Source organism: Trichechus manatus, unplaced genomic scaffold, assembly GCF_000243295.1.
Source record: "Trichechus manatus latirostris isolate Lorelei unplaced genomic scaffold, TriManLat1.0 scaffold00049, whole genome shotgun sequence".
Classification (NCBI taxonomy): domain Eukaryota; kingdom Metazoa; phylum Chordata; class Mammalia; order Sirenia; family Trichechidae; genus Trichechus; species Trichechus manatus.
The window spans coordinates 2,012,470-2,032,284 of NW_004443985.1; the positions used below are offsets into that span (position 1 = coordinate 2,012,470).

Below are 19,815 nucleotides of genomic sequence, written 5' to 3' on the forward strand. Positions count from 1 at the left end.
TGTGGCAGGCAGGCAGAATACCGCACGCCCGGAGATCTGGTCCTGGAGGCTCCTGTGGCAGGCAGGCAGAATACCGCACGCCCGGAGATCTGGTCGGGGAGGCTCCTCAGTGCCCAGGAAGGCCTTGGTCTATGCAGCTCAGCCTGGCTTTCTTAGAAGCCTCAGTGAAGTCACATCTGGGGATGGCTCAGTGGTTGAGCCTCTGCCCTCTGTGCCTTCACACAGCCAACACGGTTTTGCGTCCACAGGGCGTACGGGGTGGTGTCCATGTGCATCGGCACCGGAATGGGAGCTGCTGCTGTCTTTGAGTACCCTGGGAAATGAGTGAGGCCCCAGGCGGCTGGCGGGCTCGGCGTGCTACCTAGACAGCCCTGCTCTGGCAGCAAGAGGTCGGCACTACAAGTGAAGCCGCGCGGGAAAACTGAGCACTGGTGGTGGTGGTAGGCGAATCAAGGCACTTCAACAAATTTGGGAAACATGGTCCCTGAGACACCGTAGAGCGAGCAGACTGCAGAGCCACCCCTTCTAACTGGGCTGGACCAAGTTGGCCTGGGTCATCCCGACCGCAGGGCCACCAGGTGATTCTTGGGGTGAGCAGTGAACGGACATAGTAAACGTGTTATCTCGGTGGCTGTGTTTTTTTTCTCTAAGGGTCAGGCCTGCCATGCTGGTTCTCTCCGCTTGATCTTAGTAAGAATGGCTGTAATTCTTGACTTAATTTCATGGCCCTGGGAGGGGGTTTCTCCACCCACAGCACTGCTCAAGCCTACAGGGGCCTGAGATACCAGCTCCTCCCAGCCCCCCAGTCTGTGCCCCTGCCAGCAGACCTGCTCCTTGGTTGGGGGCCATGTTTATTTGTAAAGCTGGAGACCTGGGGCGGGGGACGAGGGGAGAGCATCAGAGCTGGCGGAAGGTCACATATTTCTCATCGTAAGAGCCTTGGCCCCGGAGCCGTAGGGTGCAGGCCTTCTCGCCCAGCATGCCTTCCACCACCAGCATGGACTCGTACAGCTCACTGCTCCTGTGGGGAGCGGCGTGAGTGCTGAGGTTAGGAGGAGACCCCTGGCCAGGGGCTCCGGGCCTGTGGGCGGGGCCAGGGAGACTAAGAGAGGCTGTACCTGGCAGTGAAGATGACCTGCAGGGTGATGGAGGACGGGGGGGCGTTGACTGATCGGGCCTCCAGCAGCCCATTGCTTGGGGAGACCTTGAAGGCCGCGGTGCCCTTGGCTGGCTCCTGCTGGCCTGCAAGGAGGGGAGGGGAGGACACATGGCCAGGCAGCTCCACACGCTGCTCCAGGACACCTTCAGCACGCCCAGCCTTGCTTTGCCTCCCAGGTGGACACCTCTGTCTTGCCGAGCCCCAAAGGGCAGGAAAATCCTGGGGATCCCCTGGAATGGAAACTGGCCATCTGTGCAGAAATTCCTGGGGGTCTTGGCCCAGCCCCACGGGGGAGCAGTGACTAGGATGGACGGCAGGACTTACCCATCAGCACTGCCCAGTAGCTCCGGCAGCTGCTCAGGTTCATCAGGTAGACCTCTCGGACCCGCGTCTGGTTCACAAAGCAGGTCCCGAAGTCCACCCAGCTGGTGGAGAGCTGCAGCTCGGGCACAGCCACAGTGGCCCGCAGGGGGACCACCTATGGGGACGGGTTCTTCATCGTGGAGGGGACCAGGCAACCTGGCCCATTCAGCTGGGCTCTGAGCCAGGATCTCGGACACAGGGACCCCCGCTGACCCCTGAAGCTTGTGAGGAGAGCACCAGGCGGCAGCACAGTATGTGGAAGGGGCTGGTGCTGGCAGAACTCTGCACAGGCTCCCTCTGCCCCCTGCCCCCCTCATCCCGACCAAGCTCTTCAGTTTCTGCTCCCCAACGGGCAGCTCTCCTTCCTCACCCCTCCTCCTCCCTCCTCCCCAGGGGACCCCAAGGCCCAGCCCTCTGCTCCCCTCAGGCTCCAGGCCGTCTTGCTTTTCCCCTTGGCCTCAGCCCCGCGCATGCCCTGACCTGCTCTGGGCCCTGGCAGTCTGCCCCCATTGCCCTCAGCACTGCCATCCCCAGCTTCCTCTCCTCCCACACCCTCAGCTCAGCAGCTGCCCAGGCACCAGCCTTGTGAGACCTCCCCCAGGCCCCCGCGTCCAGCTCTTCTTTCTGGCATCTTGAACCCACTCCCCAGCCACTCCTTCACCCCCCTTCACCTGCACCTCCCAGCTAGGCTCTCTGCGAGCCTCCAGCTCAGCCTCCACAGCCTGGGACCTCCAGGCTTATGGTGTGGAATGAGGCCTGTGGTGCTCAGCCTGCTCAAAGCGCCACGCAAGCCTGTGAGTGTCCCTCACAGCTGCCTCTGCTGCTCACTGTCCCCACACATCAGGCCATTCCCTCAGTCTGACTTGCAACGTGGTTTCCCGTTTCTCCTGATTTAATGTGTGTAGTCTTCACATGCCTCCTCCTCCAGGGAGCCTTCCCTGGTTTTCTATTCTATAGGACTCTACCTGCTCCTGGGACGGGTGAGGATGGGATGACCCCTCTATCCGTGTGCAAGGCCCTCTTCCACAGTTCCCAGAGACGGGACATCATGCGTAGGCACTACGTCTCACCCTCCTGTGCTGGAGGCAGTGACCGAGGCTCCTCTGACCCCGCCAGAGCAGGGGGCAGGCCTGGGACTCGCCTGAGTGGTCCGGTTGGCGTACTCCAGGAGCAGGTTCTGAGTAAACACCATCTCCTTCTGTCCACTTGCGCTCTGCTGAATCCTCACACCAGGCAGCATCTGGTCGGCTGGGAGCTTCTGGTAGGACAGCAGCTCCAAGGACAGCGAGAAGGACACGTTCACCTGAGTGGGTGGGAGGCGCGGTCACCTCAGGCCGCTCTTCCCCTCCTGCTGCCGCTGCAGGCCCAGCACGTTCTGGCTCAGCCCCCAGGGCCCAGACCGGCCCCACCTTGCCCGCAAACAGTCACCCAGGGCCCACCTGGTGGTTTCAGATACACTGCCCAGCACCTCCTCCGTGCCCAGCCCGTTGGTGCTGGGCTCAAGGCTGTGCCTGCCCTCGGGCCAGAGGCTAGCGGGGGGCAGACAAGTGAGCAAAAGGGCCTTTGCCTGCTCACATGACGAGGACTGTGGTCGGGCTGGATGGCGGAAGGAAGGACTGTCTTCGTCCTGAGGACGGTGAGGGTTTTCGGCAGGGATGTCAGCCCTTCACAGAGGTCACTCTGGAGCGGGCACAGGGAGCACCAGTGGGTGTGAGGACAGCAGTTAGGGGCCGAGGCTGTCGTCAAAGCCAGAGAGGACGGAGCTGGCACTCATGGTTCTCAAACTTAGGTCCCTGGGACTAGCTCATCAGAATCAAGGGAGGTACTTGTTAAAAACAGACTCTTGGGCCTCAGCCCAGACCTCCACATCTCTGAAGGCAAGGCCTGGGAACTCAGATTTTAACAAGCTTTCTAAGGACCACTGATACGTTGCCAGACTTGGAAACCATTACCCTAGACAAAGGTATGGGTATAGGAATGAAGAGAGAACTGCTGGGAGAGATTTAGGAGGGGGCACCAACAGGGCTTGGTGGCTGGTCACAGAGGCGGCTAGGACAAGGTGTGCCCGAGTCTGGCTTGGACAGGGAGGTGGTATTTGCTGAGATGAAATGCCACCACTGGAAGAGGGCACAGGTGTGGAACAGGACGGAGTGGGCGGAGATGGGGAATTCAGTTTGGACAGGTTGAGTTTGGGTTTAGAGATCGGGAGAAAATTCTGGAGAGGAGCCGTACGCCTGGGCATTGTCAGCATGGAGGGTGAGATGAGGTGCCGTTACGTGGTGTCCTTTCTCAGGGAACCCCTGGGCTCCCCCAGAGCGCCCAAGGATTTTAAATACCAGTGACTAAATGCGCAGTGTCATGGGGAGCTCTGGCGGAACGGGCCTCTGGCTGTGCCTTGGGGCTTCCCTCGGTGGAGCAAATGCTGGAAGAGTCAAGAGTGCCCTTCCTCCTGCCTTCCGCAGATCGGTGTCTGTCACCCCTGCTCCACGGTGAGGTGGGAAGACTCCACATCTTAGCACCTCCGTGGTCCCACTGCCCAGCACAGTGCCTAGCCCACAGCAGGCACCCCCACCCCCCACCCCCACACGTGGAAGCATGCATTTTAGAAACGAGAACGTGGCTGCTCACTGAAGCCCCAAAGTGGGCAAGATAAGCCGGAAAGCTACAGAGGGAGGCGAGGCCCAGCCCAGAGCCCCAGGAGCACCAGCCCAAGGGGAGGTCTTGAAGGAGAGGGACAAAAAGGGGCCTCTGACAAGGAGAGGGGTGAGGAGAGCGAGTAGGGCCTGGCCGCCGGCCTTGGCCTGGCCACGCACACTGTGCAGACAGACACTGGCCCGTTCTCCTTTCACACGCCTCAGAAACCCAGGAAGCAAGAGTTAATGGTTCCTACTGAGACTTTGGCATTCCCAGGGTCCCTTCACCCCTGACAATGCAGAATCTTGCTATCACTGGTGCCCTGTCAGAGGGAAAATCACACCGGGACCTGGAGCGCCTTCTATTCATGGGAAGATGGCCGTCCGACCATGAGCTCAGCAGAGCCAGAAAAGAATCCCGAGTGCGGCTTGTGAGAAGGGAGGGAGTCCGTGTGCAAAGTGGCACATCCAGGAACGTGTCAGCCTCCGCCACGACACCGACAGTGCGGATGAAGAGAAGAGGGGGTCTGGGCGTGTTTCTGGGACAAATGCATATGTGCACACTGGTATGTCCAGTACAAACAGGCGTGTGTAAGTCACCTGTGCAGAGGGCCCATGTTCCCTATGTTTTTCTTATTTTGATGAGTAGGTTTCTCAGCTTTCTTTGTGGTTACCTTGAAATTTACCTTTATCTTCCTAAGTTTAAAAAAGTCTTTTATTTCTTGATATCGCTTTGACTTCTTCTCCATACGAAAGTTCTATAACTACACCATTTATTCCCCTTTTTTGTTTTAACATTGTCATCATTTACAGATCGACGTCTCTGGTTCCCTGTTTTCAGTCTTTTAACTTTGTTTTAATTTTGGGAGTTCTTCATTTGGGTTCGTATCTGGCCGATGCTGTCCTGTGTCCTCATCTTAGGCTGTTGTCTGATGTTGTTTGTTTCTCTGTCCAAAGGTGTCTTAGTCATCTAGAGCTGCTGTAACAGAAATACCACACGTGGATGGGTTTAACAAACAAACATTTATTCTCTCACAGTTTAAGAGGCTAGAAGTGTGGATTCAGGGTGCCAGCTCTAGGGAAAGGCTTTCTCTATCTCTCTGTTAGCTCGAGGGGAAGGTCCTTGTCATCAATCTTACCCTGATATACGAGCTTCTCAGTGGAGGGACCCCAGGTCCAAAGGACGCACTCTGCTCCTGGCTCTTCTTGCTTGGTGGTAATGAGGTGTCTTCTCTCTGCTCAATTCTCTCTTTTCTCTCCCAAAAGAGACTGACTGAAGATACAACCTAATCCTGTAGATTGAGTCCTGCCTCTTTAACATAACTGCCTCTAATCCTGCCTCATTAACATCATGGAGAGTAGGATTTACCACACATAGGATAATCACATCACATCACAAAATGGTGGACAACCACACAATACTGGGAATCACAGCCTAGCCAAGTTGACGCACATTTTGGAGGAATACAATTCAATCCATAACAGAAGGACTGCCTTTAATATTTCTTGTAAGGTTGGTCTGGTTTTTACAAATTCCCTTCATTTCTGTTTATCTGGAAATGTCTTAATTTCTCCATCATATTTGACAGATAATTTTGCTAGATATATAATTCTCGGTTGGCAGTTTTCTTCTATCAAGGTTTTATATATGTCATCCCATTGCCTTCTTGCCTGCATGGTTTCTGCTGAGTAATCAGAGCTTAGTCTTATTGGTTCCTCTTTGTAGGTGACTTCATTTTTCCCGCGCTGCTCTCAGGATTCTTTCTTTGTCTTTGGTTTTGGTAAGTTTGATTATGTCTTTGTGACTTTCTTTTGGGGTCTATCCTGTAAGGGGTTTGCTGAGTTTCTTGGATGGATAGCTTCTTGTCTTTCATGATATAAGGAAAGTTTTCTGTCAGCAAAATCTTTAACAATTCTGTGTTTTCCCTTGCCTCTCCCGTTCTGGAACTCCGATCATGTGTAGATTTTTCCTCTTGATGGTATCCCACACAATTCTTAGGCTTTCTTCTTCTTCTGATTTTTCCTCAAACAAATTGGTGTCACGGGATTTGTCCTCAATTTTGCTAAGTCTGGCTTCCAGTAATTCAATTCTGCTCCTGTATCCTATTATCTATTTCTGAAATTTTATTGTTAGTTTCTCTGATCTGCAGTTGTTGTTTCTGTATGGTTTCTAATAGTCTATTTTGTGGTTTTGTTCTTGTATTGTCCTCCTGAATTCTTCTATTGTTTTGTCTGTCGGTGTTACCTGTGACAGCGTGTCTAGTGGGGGTGAGCACACAGTGAGTTTCCATGACTGTCCAGGGCATGGCGGAGCCATACTTGCAGTCGTGTCTGGATACAAATTCCCATGTGTTCACATCTGGGTGCAAGTGTGTGAAGATGGTGTGTGTAGGTGTGTTGTGTGAGTACTGATGTGTGTGTGTGACAAGAAGGTGCCATCTGGCCCAGGTGAGTGTGTGCCCAGAGAGCAAGTGCCTGCGGAACCCTCCACTGACCAGCATGTTCTCCTGTGGTTGGAGCACCAGCAGCTTGCCCTCTTCCACTGTCTCCTCCTCATACTCCTGCTCCCAGGCAGGGCTAGAAGCAATGAGGCTGGCCCCATCTTGAGAAACAGAGAAGGGCTTGGAGACCAGGAGCCGGAAGTAGTGCGGGATTTCTGTAGTGTTGGTCAGCTTCAGGTGGTGGGTGGTCACCAGCTCACTCAGCACCTGGGCGGCCACAGACAGGGCAGTCAGCTTTAGGTAGTGGGTGGTTGACCATGGTAGGGGGAAGGCTGGGGATGCATCTCACTTGTCTCCTCAAGCCCATGGCCAGGAGTAGGGGCAGAAAAGTTGGAGGAGACTCAGATTGTCAGGCCTGTGCCCAAGGAGGGCAGAGGGACATTTGAGACACAGGTAAACGGGTAGGGCTGGGGTGGCAACACACTCACTCCAGAGCAGGGCTGTCTGGGGATGAGGTCACTGGCTTGGTGGTGGAATTCCATGCTGCCTCCATAGTCCAGCTCCGCACTTAGCCTGCTCAACAACAGGCACTGCGGGGTCAGCTCAGGCCTCTGGGGCCCCCTGGCCACCCCGGCTCTGATCATCTGGCCCCTGGCCAGCCTTTCCCTAGACTCCCTGCTGGCTTCCCCCTTCCATTCCTATTGCTCTTGTTCCCAGAACACTAACTGGTCCTCACAGTGTGAGGGGGATGGAGGGAAGCCGGGCGGCCCAGCGGACTCACTGTGCAGGCCTCACGTAGCCATGCAGGTCCAGTCTCACGGGTCCCACGTCAAAGTCCTGTAGGCGGCGCCTCCTCCCTGGAATCTCCCTTTCCACCTGCCGAGCCCAAGCCTGCTCACTGGTGGCCCCTGGGCTGAGCAGCCAGGTGCCATCCAGGAGAGAGGTGCAGTGGTGGCCCCCAGCCCAAGCCAGGAGGACTCACCTCACTGTCCAGGCTCATGAAGCCCAGGGCATAGCCAGTACATTCCACCTTGTTCAGGATGTCGGGGCTGAGGACCATGGGTGTGAAGGAGATGGAGATGGTGCTGCTGCCTCCGGCAGGGACCACCTGGCACAGACAGAGCAGCCTCAGCACTGCCCCACGCCCGGTGGTCAGCCAGAGCAGACTGCGAGGTGGCTCCCAGCTCCTGACCGACTCACCACCTGCTTAGGGCTGACGGAGTACAGGTGGCTGGAGGGCACGCCCTCATGCTCCTGCAGGATGACCGAGATGATCTGTGGAGCACTGCTGCTGCCACCGGGGCTGCTCTCGGCCTGTTGGCAGGAGTCCCCAGGCTCACACGGGTCCAGCTGGCCCACTGCCCGCACCTCAGCAGCCCTCAGAGTGGCCAGCCCACCTCGCCCACCACCCTCTGCTCACAGACTGGTCAGTTTCATGGCTGGACTCGGACATGTTGGAGGGACATGGGGACCAGGAGACGCTGGTTTCAGGGGTCTCGGGGCACACGAGCTCGTTCCCAGCTTGGTCGCGCAGCGGGAAGCGTGGCCCATAGAACACCAGCAGGTCCACCAGCCGCTCCTCCCTGTCTTCTGGAACATATGTCTCCCAGTCCAGGCGGATGTCTGGGGCAGATACGGGAGCAGGGGCAAGGGACAAGGAAAGGTGAGGATGGACCTCCCTAGGCCTCCTCCTCCCCCAGAGCCCCTCAAACAGAGGTGGCCTGTTCTCCCATGTGCAGGGTGGAAGGGGGCCTTGCTTCCTCACTAATGTCACTTCAAGGCAGTTCTTGTTAAACAAGAAACGTCTTTACAGGCTTATGCTGCCTGGCTACATCACCTTTAGCCCTCCTCATCACTGTCACTTCCTGGCCTCCAGGTCATGAGACCTGGTCGTCACCTCCAAGGCCAAATGCAGGAATCCAGGCACCCCGTGCTCTCCCCAGCCGCCTCTCCTGCTGGCTTCTCTGCTGACCTCCCTAGGCCTTCTGCGTCTGCACCCCGACTTCTCTCCCTCCCTCCATTAGCCCCGCTGGCTTTCACTTCCTTCCCCGGCCAGGCTAGTCTTCAGGCGCCACCTCCATCCTTCCACCCACCTGGCGAAACCTAACCCTGGATGAACTGAACTTTCCTCTGGACGCCCCCGGAGAAAATCCCCAACTGAGCAGACTGTCACCCCGTAAGTCTGCCCCCATCCCTCCGTGTTCCCAGTCAGCTTTCCCTCCCAGCCTGCACGACGACACTGTCGAGCCTTCCCTGTTCCCCACTGACACCTCCGTCTGCCTCCCTGGTGCTCACCTCATCTCCTAGAAGTCCCAAATCAGGAATTCCCTCAAGTCCTGTCCCATGTGTCTGCGTCTGCGCCATCATCCCCTTCCCTCCTGCCTTCAGTCCTGCCCCCCACCTTCTGGGGGACCAGCCATGTCCAGTATCCCCTTTCTCTTATATCATCAGAATCTCATCTCTCCCAGCCACGTCCCAACAGCACTTCAACCTGTTCAGGTCTCCCCCGGCATGGACAGACCACCCTATGCCGGATGACGCCCTCCAGGGACCGCCTTCTTTCCTCCCCTTCACAGTAACCTTCTCAGACAAGCTGTCTGTAATCACCTCCCCGTCCTCCCCTCTCGTCCTCTCCTCATTTCACTTCAACACTTGCTGTACTGAATGCTCGCCAGGCCAGCCCTGGGCCTGGCCTAGGGAACACCACACCCCAGGCTCCGGACTGTATTTCTTGTACTTATTACACCCACCAAAAGCACTCTTACCAAGGTCACCAGTGACCTCCACACCCCGGAGTTCAGTGAACAATCTTACTTTTCAGTAGAGACAGAGAAATGTGCGTCTGATTACGAGCTCCAAGAGAGGAAGGTAGAAGGGGAATTCCAAACTTAACGAAGAGAAGACAGAATAAATAGTGATTTGATCAAATCAGCACAAAGAAGAAAATAAAAAACAAAGTAAAATAGATCACAAGATGAAGAAACACATGAATTGACTTTTTCCCATTTAGACATGGAGAAAGTCAGGCTCTCTGCTCTCTGCTTACAAAATCACACAGCAAAGTCGCAGAGGGCGGGAGCAGGCAAGTCCAATAAGCGGACATCAAGGTAGCAATGTTAAGGCTGAAAGCACTAAGGGGGTCAAAGAGGAACATTATGGGATGATAAAAGGCAATCCAATACTCAAGTGCCTCTAACTATAGAACCCAACTGCTGGAAATGCCGGGGGAGCCTGATGAACACGGGATCACAGCGGTAAACTTCGAGACACTTTTGAAACCGCACAGATCTAGCAACACGCAGGTCCCTGAGGTCGCAGGGCAGTGGCACTCGTCCCTGACTGTGTTATGATCACCTGAGGGGCTCCAGAAACAACAGTGCCCAGGGCCTGCCCATAGAGACCCTCCATCAGCCGGCCTAGGGTGGGCTCCAGCCTAAGGGTTCCTTCAGTGCTCCCCAGGCTGGCTCCTCAAATGTGCCCATCCCCCTCAGGCCTCTGAGCTGTCCATACCTCCCCGTTGCCCACAACACTCCTCAGCCCCATTTGCTCCCCCAGGCCAAGCTGGCTTACCCTTCCCCCTGGAGTCAGCGGAAGCGCCCCCCCACCCCCACCCCCACCCCCGGAAGGCTGGCTTGGGCTCGACCCACTGTCCCAGCACTGTGGCCTCCCCTTGAGTCACATCTACACACTCGGCACTCTGGCAGCCCATGGTCACATCTGCTGGCCATCAGGGCGTAAACCCTCAGCAGACACCGCTGTCCTGCTCTCTCTCTACCTCAGGTATCACTGAGGCTGAAGCAATGAAAAAGGGTCCCCTGGAAGTCTCTGTTCCTATGAAGTGACCCTGATGAGGGCAGGGCTCCCATGGCCCCATTGACATTGGGAGGCCCAAGGCTGGACAAGGGCAAGGCCTGCCCTCAAGGACTCAAGTCGCTCTGACAGCCCTGGGCCGGGGTGGTCACTCCCTCCCGACCTGGACCCTCGGGTGCCTCCCTCGGTGACCACAGGCCACCTGGACCCCAGGGTCCTGTTCGTGGGTCAGCATGTCCCAGCCCCACCGCCCCTCCCAGCCTGGCTACCACAAGGCAGAGTCTGTAGCAAGAGCTCCGGCTTATCTGGTGGGGCCTCACCACAGGGACTGGAGTTGTTCAGGCGAAGGACCCGGGTGACTGTGTCTCCTCCCGAGATCTGAGTGCCGAACCTGGGGTGGGGAGGCCAGGCTCAGCACGGCTACAGCCAGGCACGCCCTGCGGGCAGGGTTTCCTTGAGGTGGGGGCTGGGGGTGGGGAGCCTCAGGCAGGGAGGAGGCGCCACCGTGCTCTGTCCTCCTTGCCCCTGAGTCACCGAGACCCAGGGCTGAAGGCCTTCCCACGCAGTGCCCGGTAAACTGTGACTCCGGGCTGCTCACCGCCCACCAACCCCCACACCACACTGTGCTGACTGCACCGATTCCAGCTCAGCTGGCGTGAGGGCCCCCGGTCTGACACCGACCTTGGGCTGTATGGGCTACTCACTACTTCTACAGCTTAAAGGCCCGCAGGGATGTACAGACGGTGGCCATACCCCTGAGGTCTGTCTCATCCAGGCCAGCCCTGCCCTGGGATCTTCTTGCTGGGTGGCCCCAAGTGTACTGGCCCAGCTGGAGAGCAACAAGCCTACGTGGGTGGCTCAGGCTGGAGGGCAGAGGGTGCTCAGGCCCAAGGGCTTCAGGGGCCACTGGGGAGCAGATACGCGGGCAGCCCAGGCTGGAGGGCAGAGGGCGCTCAGGCCCGAGGGCTTCAGGGGCCACTGGGGAGCAGATACGCGGGCAGCCCAGGCTGGAGGGCAGAGGGCGCTCAGGCCCGAGGGCTTCAGGGGCCACTGGGGAGCAGATACGCGGGCAGCCCAGGCTGGAGGGCAGAGGGCGCTCGGGCCCGAGGGCTTCCGGAGCCGTCGGGGAGCAGAGGATGAGGCCATGGTTCAGGCACCTGATGATAGGCTCCTTGTGGGACCGGTCAAGGGTGTAGGAGGTGGTCCTCAGGGAGCTGATAGGGCAGCCCACCACGGCCATGTGCACGGGGATGACTGCTGGAGGCAGTTCTCCCACCTGCAAACACACACCAGTCCTGTCACTCCTGTCCCCGGCTGCCACCACACTCCCCAGCTCCCTACGCCACCCTCTGGGCAGCCCAGGGTCTCTGCAGCTTGGTCCTAGCCATCTGATGCCTACTCCAGACCCCCAGCCTGGCTTCCCTTCCTTTCCTTCCATCCCTGCTCTCCTCCCCAACCCTGCGGCCTGCACAGATCCCCCATGATTCTACCAAATTTCTGACTGTTTTCAATGAAAATAATTTTACTGTCTTTCTCTGACAATAGAAAGTAATACATACTGGTTTTTAAAAGATTTACAACACAGAATGTGATCTTTGCCCATTTGAGATGCTTCATTCCCCCTTATTGTTATCTAAGCACTCTTCATACTTTAGGGGACCTGGTAGCTCAGTGGTGAAGAGTTCGGCTGCCAACCAACAGGTCGGAGGTTCAAATCCACCAGTCGCTCCTTGGAAACCCTATAGGGCAGTTTCTGTCCTACAGACTCGATATGAGTCAGAATTGACTCAACGGCAACAGGTCTGTTTGCTTTTCGTATATTAAGGTGATGAACCCTCTGTCATGCCTAACACAAACAATCTAAACCAACTATCTACTATAATTAGCCTGTTCAATTTACTAAATAGTTCATGAAAATCTTGTATGCAATGACTGTAGAATATGTATATACATCTCTCCCCCATACTAAACTAGAAGCTCCCTGCAGGCATCGCCTTATCTTACTTATCCCTGGGTCCTCCCCACTGAACCAATGAGTAAATAAAAGGACAGATGGGTGAGGAATGGATGCCCAGAGGGGTAGGTGAGGATGTGGCTCTGGGAGGCTGTTACTGTCCCACCACGCCTTGCTCCCCACTCCAGGAATCGGTCATTTCCCTCTGGGCTCCTGGCCCAGCCAGGTGGCCCACCTGACCCCTCTGCCCTGCTCAGCTTGGCCCCAGCCCTGCACCTCAGGGGAAAAGGTGTGGAAGGTTCTACTCCTCACGAGTAGCAGCTCTTCTGCCTGACCCTTCTCAGCCTCCGTCTCAAAGGTTCCTGCAGATGTGAATGCCCATCCTGAGCTCGGTAAGATCTGAGAGGCTGAGGGTCAGGTGTTGGAGGGCAGAGAGCCTGAAGGTGAGGCCGGGGCCAGCTCCCCCAGCCCCAGGCTGCTGCTGCCAGCATGTCCTTACCACGCAGACGAGGTTGTCCCAGTACTCGCCCCACATGTCTGCACAGCCTGTGAGGCCAATGCTTAGCTGCTGGTGGGCTCCCAGCATGCCTTGGGAAACGTGGGGGAAAAAGGCAGCCCCTTTCCCATGAGACAACATGCTTTCCATAAAGTCTGGGAGAGAAGCGAGAGTGGCGATTCAGGGCCCTGGGGTGGGAGTGAGGTCCAAAGCCTCAGGTGTCAGCAAAGCAGCGTCCCAAACAAGTCACCCTGCAGCCTGGCCTTAGTCAGGCTAAACGTGCCCTCATCCCGGGAGCCTGGAGCCCAGGCATTAGCGGGCTCAGGGCCTGCCTGCTTAGCCTCTCGTCTAAGAGGCCAGGCCCTGTCAGAGCCCTCCCTTATGGACCTCACCCAACCCAAATCAAATCCCGGCCCTGTGCCCAAGCTCTGCCTAGCGGGGAGGCAGCCTCCCTGGAGAGGGGCTTGTCAGGTGATGGGCCACGGTCATCTTGATGACCTCGGCTGGGGTCTCTGGTCCTGCCCATATCCCCAGAAGGCTGCGGGAAGCCCAGCTCGGGCCACGCCTGAGCCCAGCAGCACCCGCCTGGCGGCTCTTACCCAGCTGCTCCCGGTTGGCTAAGCGCTCTCGAATCCGGGCTGTCTTTAGCAGAGCAGGGGGCATGTCGGGGCTTTAGAGACAGAGATGTAGAAATAGCATCAAGACATCCGAGCCCTTCCAGTCCTGAGCCTTGGCCCACGGCAGCCAGCATCCCTCTAGGTGCCCAGCCTGGGAAGGTGGCCCTGCTCACCCCTCCAGGAGAGCTGCTCAGGTCTCCTCACCTCCTTCCCCAGTCTCTGCTTCCCTGGCAGCCCCCGCAAGGGCCTGAAGTGTCCCCAGCTGCAGGCCACTTGCCAGCTCCAGACCCCTAGGACGGTTCCGGGAAGATCCTCCCTCCGCCCCAGGCTCTGAGCCCTGGTGACCCCTGGATACAAACCGTCCCCAGCTCTGGCCCAGTCTTCTGAAACAGCCCCTCTTCCAGTCCTTCCACTGACATCTCCCTGCCTCAGACGCACAGTAACCCTTCCAGAGTGGAGAAGTTTGTGGCTTAGACACTGTTCTTGGCTCCCCCCGTCCATGGCAGTGGCTTTTAAAGTTGGCCTCCTCTGCCTTAGGAGATTACGTGGTAAGGCATCATGCAGCAGTGTGCTGGTAAACTGCCTCTCCAGGGGGGAAAAAAGCCTTAATTTGTAGTGTTTGCCGATTTCTGTGGTGTAAATACTCTGACAGTGGTTGATTTCCAGCTTTAGCCTTGCAAAATGTTTGAATATTTAGCAACTGGCTCTCCTGAGCCAGGACTAGCTGCCTCCAGCACACGCCTGTGTGTGTGTGCGCACGTGCGTGCGTGCGTGTGTAAACAGTGCTCCGGGTCTTGCCTCTGCATGACCACTGCCGCTTTGCTGATCTGTCGTATGTGTTGGGCATCCACAGCAGATCTCCTCCCCACCCAGCCCTCCACATGCCAGCCCAGACAGCTCTTCTCTGTTCCCTGAATGCAGGTGGGCTCCCTCGCTGCCTCACCTTTGCCCACATGGCTCCCTCCACCTGAGGAACTCCTGCCTCATCCACAGGCCCAAATTCCTCCAGGTCTATCAGAGGCCCTCCACCTCAGGAGGCCAGGCTGAGGAGAAATATCACATTGCTGCCTCTCCCACAAACCTGTTCATCGTCTGGGAGGTGGGCAGCAGGAGCCATTTCCCCTCTGTGTCTCCACCGCTGTCTGCAATATCACATCCTCCCACCTCACACACCCACGAGCCTCTGGTCACCTGAGCCACACACAGGTCAATGGGGGTAAGGCCCACCTAGCCACACCCACCCTGGGACCTGCCTCAGAAAGAAAGCCGACTTACAGGCTGGCCTTTTTGCTCAGGCTGCTTTGGGGGCTCCCGAAGTACTCAAAATTGAGGCTGAAAGGGGTCTGTATCGGGGAGTGATTGGTCAGGATGAGCTGGCAGTTCACACGGGTCCTCAGTGGCACAGCTGAGCCAAAGTCCAGGTGGAGCTCTCCCAGGTGACCTGGCCACTGCTTTGTGCTGAAGAAGCTGCCCCTGCCCACAGGGACTGTGTCACGTGTCGCCCTTGGCCCAGCCCTGTCACCCTGGGTGGGATGGGAGCTGGCCAGGAACCAGGCCTCATCCTTGGATGCTCTCCTCATTGAACCACTACCCCACAGACCCACCTCTCCTGTCCACCCCCAACGCCAAGAGAGGCTTCAAGCTCTGCACAAGCTCTCCCCAGCCAGGGACAGAATGGCCTGTCTCCCAGCTGCTGGGCCTTGTGTGTAGGGGGGGCATAAAGTACCTACAAGTCCTGTCTCTAGTCATCCCCTACCTGCCTGGTCACCATGTCACCAAGTGTGCGGGGAAAGGCCACACTGAGGGTGGGGATGAGGTAGGGGATGTTCCACACAGAGGGTGGGGAGGAGGTGGGGGATGTTCCATACAGAGGATGGGGAGGAGGTGGGGGATGTTCCATATAGAGGATGGGGAGGAGGTGGGGGATGTTCCATATAGAGGATGGGGAGGAGGTGGGAGAATTCCACACAGAGGGTGGGGATGAGGTGGGAGGATTTGTTCCACACAGAGGGTGGGGATGAGGTGGGAGGATTTGTTCCACACAGAAGGTGGGGATGAGGTAGGGGTCTGTTCCACACAGAGGGTAGGGATGAGGCAGGGGTCTGTTCCACACAGAAGGCAGAGAAGAAGTGGGGGAATCTGTTCCACATAGAGGATGGGGATGAAGTAGGGGGATCTGTGGCCTTTCCCTGGCTGTAGGAATCAGCCAGGAGTAGACTGGCACCACAGGGCGATGCTGGTCTGTTGTGGGGTCACCTCAGCCCTCAGACCCTGGCCCTACCCCCGGCTTACCTGCTGTCAGAGTCCTCCATAGAGATGGTGATGGTCACTTGCAGTCCCTGGGCTTTTCCAGAGATGCCCAGTACCAGAGGCTTATTCATGCCTGACACATGACAAGGGAGGGCCAGATCTGTCAGCTCTTCCTACAAGAAAAGCCCATGCAAGGTCACGTCACTCCAGGGAGACCCAGGGCTGGGGCCTCAAGAAGATGTTCCTGACGCTCTTCCACAGCAGAGGTGGTGGCCATGGGGTGGCTCAACGCAAAGGCCTCAACCTCCTCTCTGCAGGCTTATCTGTCTGGAAGGATTCCCCAGTCTCTCCAGCAAGCACTGTCCACAAGCCTAGTCCGGGAGCTCAGCCCACGCCCCTCCTGCTCTTTCCTCAGGGCTCACATCTAAGTCTGCCCCAGATATGTGGGCAGGCCGACATGAAGTGAGACTTTTCAAAGTGGACCTCTGGAGAAGCCACACATTTTATTTTGATTTGAATCTCCTTCTGGGAGCTGCCTTCGACAAGGTCAGCACAGAATCCACACCCTCCCTGAGCTCCACGCTAGGTGTGGGCCCATCTGCCCATCACCCCAGAGCTCAGGGCTCAGCTGTGCAGGAAAGCCCACTGTCCCCACGTTTGTCAGTGAGGAACTGGGACGTGGGTCTACAAGTCTCTGTGAGGAAGAAGTTACATCTTCCCACAAGAATGATAAAGGCGGAGCCAGGGCCCAGTACTGAGTGTGTTCTGCCCTGGTGGCCTTCCAATGGGCCACTGTGGGGAGAATGATAGTCCCTCAGGAGGAAGCTGGCCAGCAGTTGGCCTCCCCCAGCAGCACTCTGCACAGGGCCTGCCCTGAGAGGCAGCTCTGCTCTGGATCTCGGGGAAAACTGGGAAGCTGGGCCCATCTGTGCCACAAAGAATGGCCAGGTGAGGCTAACGTTGGTGCCAAAGGCTGGGCATGGCCAATGGCCATGGGTTTCAGGGCACATCCCAGCCCCTGCTCTTGTGCCCCAGAACAAGCCAGGCAGGAATTGAGACCCAAATGCAGGACCAGGAGTGGGGCCTAAGGTGGCACCTCCTGCAGGCACAGGTGCAGAGAGGTGGTGGGGTGCCCTCCCTGTCTCTCAGGCCCCTCACTGCCTTACCTGGGTATGAACAGTTAGTGCCACGTTGAGCTGGCGCTCCTCACTGGGACCCAGTGTGCCACGTTTAGGGGAGACTGTCACTGTGCAGAGGGCTGCTTGGTGCCCCAGGAGCTGGCAGACACATGGGCGGGCCGGATGTCACATGCTGGGCTCCCAGTGTCCTGAGAGCGTGCTCAGCCGGACCAACAGGGCTGGGTGCTCACACTGGGAGACAAACCACAGCGCCTCTCCTCCCCTACCCCAGGTGGACTAAGCAAGCTGCCCCGAGAGGCCCAGACTGACGGGGAGCCGAGGGCAGCTGCCTCTGCCGCACGCGATGAGGCTCCAGCTGCCATGACACTCAGAGCAAGCTCCACCGCCAGCCTGAAGGCAAGTGCCACACCCGGGCTCCCAGCAGTTGCGCATCTCGGGGTACGCTGCCCGGGAGGGCGTGCTGTGCTCACTAGAGACCTCCTCTCGGGCAGGGGACAGGGATTCCCTGAAGGCAGGACAAGAAAGAGTCGAACCAGATGTGCTGCTCCTTTGAGGAGCTAAGCTTTTGGGGGGCATTATGGGGAGAGGGACAGGCTGAGGGGGAGGCTGAGAATCTGTTCCGAGGGGCAGCTGAGGGCAACATCGCCCTCCACATGCACCTTTTGGCTGAGGGCCGCGGGCCTGGGGGCCCGACAGTGTGGGCTGACTCACCTTGCACCACTGGAACCGGGTGGGCAGGAGCGTGCCATTGATGAGCATGATGGCTGCCTTTGTGGGCACACCCAGGTAGAGGTTGCTGACCTCCACGTGGCTGCTCTGCAGGTACACGTGGGGCTTCTGAACCTCAGCATACACAGGAAGGTAGCTGGAACACAAGAGTGCCCTGTTGTGTGGAGACAGGGCTCTCCAAGGCCACACCGCGGGGCAGGCTGGAACGCCCCATGCAAAGAGCCAAGTGTTGTGTATCTACGGTGAGAGTACAGTGGAAGGTTCTAGTCTCCACAGCACAGGCTGGGAAGGATGCAAAGGGTGCAGAGACTTTGGCAGCTAACCCTACTGTACAAGACGATGCCCACTCTGCAGTCCAGAAGCCAGTAGAAACGGCCACAAAGAACTGGGAAATGCTCTGTCTGCGTGCTCTACACATGGAAGTATGTCTGAATGCTTTGATGGAGGTGTCCATGGAAGGAAGGAAGAAAGAAGGTGTCATGGATTGAATTGTGTCCCCCCAAAATACGTGTCAACTTGGTTAGGCCATGATTCCCAGTATTGTGTGGTTGTCCTCCATTCTGTGATTGTAACTTTATGTTAAAGAGGATTAGGGCGGGATTGTAACACCCTTACTAAGGTCACATCCCTGATCCAATGTAAAGAGAGTTTCCCTAAGGTGTGGCCTGCACCACCTTTTATCTTATAAGAGATAAAAGGAAAGGGAAGCAAGCAGAACTGTGGGCGGGACCTTATAGTACCAAGAAAGCAACACTGGGAGCAGAACACATCCCTTGGACTCGAGGTTCCCCTGCAGAGAAGCTCCCAGACCAAGGGAAGATTGATGACATGGACCTTCCTCCAGAGCCAACAGAAAGAGAAAGCCTTCTCCTGGAGCTGAAACCCTGAATTTGGACTTGTAGCCTACTAGACTGTGAGAAAATAAATTTCTCTTTGTTAAAGCCATCCACTTGTGGTATTCCTGTTACAGCAGCACTAGATGACTAAGACAGGAGGGAACGAAGGGAGGGAAGAGGGAAAGCTGGTTACCAGACGCCAACTCCAACTGTTATCTAGTGAGAAGATGCCCTGCTGTTTGGGGATGTGAGGGCCCCAGGAAGCACCTCAGTTGATCGCATTTACTACTCACTACTCCTTCCCCGTAAGAGGACTATGTAGTTTGCACACAGCCAGGGGATCTGCAGTGCCTCCCTGGAGACAGAACGTACTTTTCTCTGCCAGTGTCACGCTTAGCCACCTGATTTGCTTTGGCATATGATAAGACATGACACCCATGGCATTGAGCAGAAATTTCAGGGATACTGGAAGTTTCTGCCAGCCCTCTTGCTCTTGTTCACACCTGGAGTAGAGCTGTAATGCCTTTCATGTACAGTTAGCAAAACACAAATATGTATTCGGGCAAGACACGTGGGTTTTGAAGTTGCTTTGTCACACAGCATTAGCTAGTGAAAGCTAACTATTAGAAGGGCAGAGTCAAAAACATATGGAATTGTTGTTAAGTTCACAGTCAGTCAGAAAAATACAATGAATACAAGATATTATTTTTCTTCTAGAGTGGTCAAAATTAAAAAGATTAATAGGAAATGTTGGCAAAGATGCATATTCATTCTGTTAAGTTTGTAAAGGGAAGGTCTTTGTAGAAAGCAATTTGGCAGTATCTGTCAAAATTAAAAACAAATATACAGGTACGAATAGTCAAGACATTCTGAAGAAGAATAGGATGGGAAGACTTGCTCTATCAAACATTAAGAACGCTTGTTTAAAAAAAGAATACTGGTGTCATGGACTGTATTGTGTCCCCGCAAACAATGTGTGTATCAATTTGGCTGGGCCATGACTCCTGGTATTATGTGATTGTCCACCGTTTTGTTATCTGTTGTGATCTTCCTGTATGTTAAATCCTGCCTCTATGACGTGAGTGAGGGGGGATGGGCAGCAGTTGTGTTTGAACCTACTTTACCGTGAAGAAATAAATTTCTCTTTGTTAAAGCCATTCACTTGTGGTGTTTCTGTTACAGCAGCACTAGATGACTAAGACAGCTTGTAAAGCCACTAAGACATCAGTGGAGCCGAACGACTGCCCAGAAACAGAACCACATGCAGGGAAAATGAATTTATGAGAGTAGTAGGGTTGTAGATTAGTGGGGAAAGGATGAACTTTTCACTAACCAGTATTAGGACAATCGGTTGTCCACAGGGGGAAAAATTAGGACATCCACCACAT

The 19,815-nt window shown here is 56.2% G+C and overlaps 2 protein-coding genes across 4 annotated transcripts in view; one reads left to right on the forward strand and one right to left on the reverse strand.

Moving 5' to 3' along the window:
* ACAA1 (acetyl-CoA acyltransferase 1) overlaps nucleotides 1-647 on the forward strand; it is a 12,538-nt gene extending 11,891 nt beyond the window's left edge. For all 3 annotated transcript variants that reach the window (XM_004377396.3, XM_023732224.1, XM_023732225.1), the window contains one exon: nucleotides 249-647. In XM_004377396.3, coding sequence (XP_004377453.1) covers nucleotides 249-324 — 76 coding nt within the window. In that variant the 3' untranslated portion in view covers nucleotides 325-647. The remainder of the gene's footprint in view (nucleotides 1-248) is intronic.
* Nucleotides 648-897: 250 nt separating this feature from the next.
* Nucleotides 898-19,815, reverse strand: part of DLEC1 (DLEC1 cilia and flagella associated protein) — a 68,127-nt gene continuing 49,209 nt past the window's right edge. The window contains exons 20-37 of the mRNA XM_004377397.1: nucleotides 17,574-17,727; nucleotides 16,890-17,000; nucleotides 15,766-15,896; nucleotides 14,749-14,931; nucleotides 13,456-13,526; nucleotides 12,860-13,011; nucleotides 11,564-11,682; nucleotides 10,727-10,797; nucleotides 8,017-8,219; nucleotides 7,797-7,910; nucleotides 7,579-7,704; nucleotides 7,378-7,472; nucleotides 7,085-7,169; nucleotides 6,651-6,863; nucleotides 2,664-2,825; nucleotides 1,484-1,637; nucleotides 1,119-1,242; nucleotides 898-1,021 (exon numbers count right to left, since the gene is read on the reverse strand). Coding sequence (XP_004377454.1) covers nucleotides 898-1,021; nucleotides 1,119-1,242; nucleotides 1,484-1,637; nucleotides 2,664-2,825; nucleotides 6,651-6,863; nucleotides 7,085-7,169; nucleotides 7,378-7,472; nucleotides 7,579-7,704; nucleotides 7,797-7,910; nucleotides 8,017-8,219; nucleotides 10,727-10,797; nucleotides 11,564-11,682; nucleotides 12,860-13,011; nucleotides 13,456-13,526; nucleotides 14,749-14,931; nucleotides 15,766-15,896; nucleotides 16,890-17,000; nucleotides 17,574-17,727 — 2,392 coding nt within the window. The remainder of the gene's footprint in view (nucleotides 1,022-1,118; nucleotides 1,243-1,483; nucleotides 1,638-2,663; nucleotides 2,826-6,650; nucleotides 6,864-7,084; nucleotides 7,170-7,377; nucleotides 7,473-7,578; nucleotides 7,705-7,796; nucleotides 7,911-8,016; nucleotides 8,220-10,726; nucleotides 10,798-11,563; nucleotides 11,683-12,859; nucleotides 13,012-13,455; nucleotides 13,527-14,748; nucleotides 14,932-15,765; nucleotides 15,897-16,889; nucleotides 17,001-17,573; nucleotides 17,728-19,815) is intronic.